The sequence below is a fragment of the Marmota marmota genome, unplaced genomic scaffold, assembly GCF_001458135.2.
Source record: "Marmota marmota marmota unplaced genomic scaffold, marMar, whole genome shotgun sequence".
In the NCBI taxonomy this organism is placed as follows: domain Eukaryota; kingdom Metazoa; phylum Chordata; class Mammalia; order Rodentia; family Sciuridae; genus Marmota; species Marmota marmota.
In genome coordinates, this window is record NW_026000082.1 from 17278205 (window position 1) to 17284122 (window position 5918).

At 36.4% G+C, this 5918-nt stretch overlaps 1 protein-coding gene and 1 pseudogene across 4 annotated transcripts in view; both read left to right on the forward strand.

The window, feature by feature from the left end:
• Nucleotides 1-3042, forward strand: part of LOC107141461 (putative selection and upkeep of intraepithelial T-cells protein 1 homolog) — a 45847-nt gene extending 42805 nt beyond the window's left edge. For all 4 annotated transcript variants that reach the window (XM_048815431.1, XM_048815430.1, XM_048815429.1 and 1 more), the window contains one exon: nt 1419-3042. In XM_048815431.1, coding sequence (XP_048671388.1) covers nt 1419-1471 — 53 coding nt within the window. In that variant the 3' untranslated portion in view covers nt 1472-3042. The remainder of the gene's footprint in view (nt 1-1418) is intronic.
• On the forward strand, nt 1485-3042 carry LOC125610373 (annotated as a pseudogene).
• Nucleotides 3043-5918: the final 2876 nt, after the last annotated feature.

Sequence of the window (5918 nt, forward strand, 5' to 3'; positions counted from 1 at the left end):
TCTCTCTCTCTCTCTCTCTCTCTCTCTCTCTCTCTCTCTCTCTCTCTCTTCCCCACTCCATAAGCTGAGAAGCTTTCCATTGCCACACCTCTCCATCATGATGTTCTGCCTTTTGACCTACTGCAAGGGAGTTAGCTGACCATAGACTGAATCTCTGAAACCATGGGCCCAAAATAATCTCTTCCTCCTTTAAGTTTTCTTTTCAGGTATTTTTAAATATTTTTTTAGTTGTCAATGGACGTTTATTTTATTTATTGATATGTGGTGCTGAGAATCGAGCCCAGTGCCTCCACATGCTAGGCAATTGCTCTGCCACTGAGCCACAACCCCAGCCCATCTTTTCAGGTATTTTGATCACAGGGATGAAAAGTTGATTAACATGGTGCTGTTCTTTTTCCCTCCTAGACTAATACTTGAGCAAGGGGCAGGTGATGTGTGGCACAATTGAGGGAAAGTCTCATTACAAAGGGTTTTTGCCATTTGTGGGTTAGGAGCAGGGATGAGGGTATACAGGGAAGGGCTAGGAATGGAAATGTACTAAGTCAGAATGGAGAAGGTCTTACTGAAGATGTTCCATAAAATACAAGGCCTCAGCAGAGATGATTGAAAATTGTCTTGGCTGAGAACCCCAATAAAGAGGCCTCTAAAAGGAGGTTCCTGGACCACGTATGTCAATGAATATGACTGCCTGAGGGTGAGGAACTGAGTCCTTGACTACAACTGCCTCCAGAAATGTCAAGGCTCTTGCTGGCTAACAGCTTTTCCCCACAAGGGTTGCTAGGCAAATTCTTTGTAATTTCCACATAGTGGGACGTACAGGATCACACATAGGATTTGGGGCAGGGGTCAGACTTCTCATTACATTGTCAATGCAAACCCCTTCCCCCACACACACACATTTAGATGAAACAAATGCAGAGATGAGTGTTTATTTGCAAAATACAAATTTGTACTCCTTATGAGTTTCTGCCACTAATATAAACAACCTAGTTATTATCATTTGCATTCACAGGAATGGGTTAATGATAAAGAGGAGGCTACAGCCAATATTTTTTCTGTTCAAGTCACACTTAACTATTGACCCAATGGGGGTAGCAGAGTTGATTTAGCCATTTAAATGTTTTTTTCAATTTTGCTTTTTTATTTTTCCCAGAATTCTGTGGGGGGAAAAAGGTTAAAACAATGCATCTAAACTAGAGATTACACAATTCAGTGTACTTACAGACCAAATCATTGTTTTTCTCACCGTTATTTTTAGGTTCTTCTAATGGGTGTTATATTGGTAATATTATAGAATTTCATAACAAGAACTTCATGATAGTATGATCAAAATTGAAAGTGATCATAATTGACTGCAAATTGAAATCCCCTTAGCCGCAAAATTTTTGCTTAAATAAACATAAAATTCTTCTTCCCAGGTCTGCTGTGCAGGGTGAACAGCCCCCCAACTCTGGACTGGTCATTGTATTGAGACTGTGATCATCAGGCGCAGCCTTGACTTGCTGCTGGGCTTCTACTTCCTCTTCCACATCCCCATCACTCTGTTTTTGGACCTGCATGCAGGTGGTGCTGCCACAAGAATTCTACTGGGTTATGTTTAGAAACCTGCTAACTTGGTATACTAAATAGTTCAAAGACCCTCTGATACAGAGCACCCCAGTATGCTTTAACTCCTTCATGTTTTGTGAGCTTTTGTTTCAACTGCCTTCTTTCCCATTGCAACATACACTTTCTTCAAAGGAAATTGCAAGTATATCCACATGCTTGTAATCATCTACTCAGTTCACATCCTAACAACATTAATTCCAATTCTCTCCACATTTCTATTTGGGGATTTCTCCAAAGCCAGTAGTTTCAAAGGACTAGGTTCTGAGACTTTCCGTGAATGAATAACCTCATAGCCATCTATACCCCTACATTCTCATTCCCCTCATACTTCTGGTTTTCATGTTGAAAACCCCCACTATGAGGTAAAAAATTAGGGAAACAACCACAGACCCAGGGAAGGATTCATGGGGCAATTGCCCTTCTTGACCCAATACAAGCAAAATTACTCTGAACCCATGTCTTCAGTAGCATTTGAAACACCAACAGCACTGCATAAGAGCAAGATAGTGACAAGTTACATCAAACCCTTAATCTTCCAAGGGCACTGGGATAAACAGATTGATCTGGGGGGCAAAGAAGTGGGGCTATCATAGGAAAGTCATGCCAAATACTTTACCATGTGACTAAGTTCCATTGCAGAATTTCTAAAAGCAGGACCAGACCAGAAACTGGGTAAGCTTCCTCAAAATATGGCCTGCTTGACTCATTCATGAGGCATCTGATCCACAGCATATACACATGACTAAACCTTTGACTCACAATTCACTATAGCTTATCACCAATCCAAAAAATAGTGGAGTGTTTCAGGCCATTCAAATTAGAAATTGTGTCTCTTTAATGTTTATTAAAAACTATGTTTTCTTGGCCCTACCTCTACCCCTTGGAGGAAAAAAAAAAGGAAAATATTATGCTGAAGAGGTTTAAACTTGTTCTCCTTAAGATTCAGCCTCAGCGTGATTTGTCAAACAGGTTAAACTGGAAGGTGTTTATTTTTTAAACAGGTCATCCCAAGAGATTTTAAGTCACCTTGTTCACCTTATTTCCAAATCTTAGTCATCCATATTTTTAAAGACCATCTGAGGAAATTACCTTCACTCTGAAGGCTGGCATCTAAAGACTGTTCTGGAAATGTGCTCCCTAATGGACAACTTCATCCTTTCTGATACAGTCTGGTCATTCCCATCCTGTTCAGGGGTGGAGATAGCTGGGTGTGACAAGCCCAATTTGTACATGTCAGGTCTCTTCATGTTAATACCATTAGTGTCCTCCAAATCTACTTGAGGCCAATACTAAAGAGGGAAAACACAAAAACAGGTCCCAGCCAACTCTGTTTTTTTTCATTTTTGTTCACAAGCCATATTGATCTAACCATTGGTACCATCTGACTTGGATGCATCTGGTCCAAATAAAGTCAGCTACTGACCAAAAAAAAAACAAATATAAAACTGCAATATCAAATCGATTTTATTTCTAAAAGGTTTTTTTGGTGTTTGTTTATTTTGGTTTGGTTTTAGTAGTTGCATTCTCTGCACTTATTCTCTGGTCCCTCTCATTGGATGAGAAAGTTGATTATTTCAATTCCATATTTCTAATATTTCATGATTTTTCCAAGTTACATAAGCCAAAAAGATGAAAAAAAAAGAATAGCATTACCTTAGATTAGGTAGAGGGAAGTGAAAGGAGGGGAAGGCAGGGGACGTGGGATATGAAAGATAGTAGAATGAAACAGACATTAATACTGTATGTATGTATGTGACTGTATGACCAATGTGATTCTACAATATGTATACTCAGAAAAATTAAAAATTATATCCCATCTATGTATGATATATCAAAGTATATAAGTGCATTCTACTGTCATGTATAACTAATTAAAACAAATAAAAAAAATTTTAAAGATGTAAAAGATATTTAGAAAAACTGAAAAAAAAAATGCAAAGACCCTAACTAGGTAAATTCTGATATGTCTTATGATATAAACACCAATTTTATTTTGCAATAGTCTTTCCTAAATAAAACACAACAGACAGAAATTTACTATTATCTGAGTTTTGAGGATTTATAGAGAGAGAAAGAGACAGAGACAGAGGTAGACATGCAGAATATCTTTCAGATATAATTTCAATAATATATGCATTTACTTTAGTTATGAAGAAATAATATGCAAGTTAAATCAAGCTTTTCTCTGGGACACATTTATTCCTTGCAGGCTTCCTTCCAGCAGATATTTTAAGCTAAGGAATTCAAGTTAATCCATTTAGAAATTAAAGTTGGGGTGTTTTTTTTGTAGCTTTTAAAAATATCTCTGACATTTCAGAGGGAGTCAATATGTTTTCAAAACATGTTCTCACTTCAACTATTTGCCTTTAGTAAGTTGTAAATTTATTATCTTGAGTAAATCACATGATCATCTCAATAGATGCAGAAAAAGCATTTGACAAATACAACAACCATTCATATTCAAAACACTAGAAAAACTAGAGATAATAGAGATAAACCTCAGTGTTGTAAAAGCTACATATGTGAAAATTCCCTCTAAAAACTGGAACAAGACAGGATGCCCTCTTCCACCACTTCCATTCAACATACTCCTTGAAACTCTAGTCAGAGCAATTAGGCAAAAGAAAGAAGTTAAAGGGATACGAATAGGAAAAGAAAAGCTCAAACTATCCCTCTCTGCTAATGACATGATCCTATATTTAGAAGAAGAAAAAAAAAAAAAACTCCACCAGAAAACTTCTAGAACTCCTAAACAAAGTGTCCAAAGTAGCAGGATATAAAATTAACACCCATAAATCAACTGTCCTCCTATATACCAGCTGATTGACAATCAGCTGAAAAAGAAATTAGGAAAACTATCTCATTCACAATAACCTCAAAAAAAAAAACAAAAAACCTGGGAGTCAATCTAACAAAGGAGATGAAAGGCCTCCACAATGAAAACTACGAACACTAAAAAAGGAAATTGAAGAAGACCTTAGAAGATGGAAAGATCTCCCATGTTCTTGGATAGGCAGAATTAATATTGTCAAAATGACCACACTACCAAAAGTGCTATACAGATTAAATAATATTCCAATCAAAATTCCAATGCTGTTGTTGTTATAAATATAAAAAGCAATCCTGTAATTCATTTGGAAAAATAAGAGGTCCAGAATAGCCAAAGCAATCCTTTGAGAAAACTAAAGCAGGAGGCATCACAATACCAGACTTTAAATTTTACTAAAGAGCTATAGTACCAAAAACAGCATGTTATTAGCACCAAAACAGACTTGAAGACCCAAAGGAAAAGAAAACACCACAAACCCACATAAATACAGTTATCTCATGCTAAAAAAAAGTTGTCATAAACATACATTGGAAAAAAGATAGCCTCTTTAACATTTGCTTCTGGGGAAACTGGAAGCCCATAGCAAAACAAAACTTAACCCCTACATCTCACCCTACACAAAACTCAACTCAAATTGGATCAAAGACCAGGTACTAGGCCAGCACTTAGTAGAAGAAAATATAGACCCAACACTCCATCATGTTGGCCTAGGAACTGACTTCCTCAACAAGACTCTTAAAGCATAGGAAGTAAAATCAATAATGAATACATGGGACAGTATCAAACTAAAAGTCTTCTTAGCAAAGGAAATAACCAACAGCATGAAGAGAGAACCTACAGAATGGAAGAAAATCTTTGCCACCTGAACCTCATATAGAACATTGATCTCCAGGGTATATAAAGAACTCAAAAAACTTAACACCAAAAACAATCAATAAAAGGGCAAAAAAATTGAACAGGCACTTCACAGAAGAAGAAGTGTGAATAGTCAACAAAACTTATTGGCATCTGATTACCACTCCATTTTTAACTTTATGCTTAATACCAATTGATTTCATCACACCCATGTTTATTGCTACACTATACATAAAAACTGAGACATGGAATCAACCTAGATTGGCATACACTATACATAAGAACTGAGACATGGAATCAACCTAGATTGGCATCAAGAGATAAATATAAAGAAAATGTGCCATATAGTCAAAATGGTGTATTATCCAGATATAAAAAAGAATCAAATCCCATCATTGATAGAAAAATAGACTGAATTAAAATACCTTATGTCAAGTGAAATGAGCCAGACATAGAAAGACAAGTATCACATGTTCTCTTTCATATGTGAAAGCTAAAAATAGTCAACCTGAATAGAGATTGGGATGGGTGTTGGTGGGGTGGGAAAACAAAGATCAAATTTGATCAGTACATACTGTACACAGATATAGAGATATCATATTGAACCCCATTAATATGTATAATT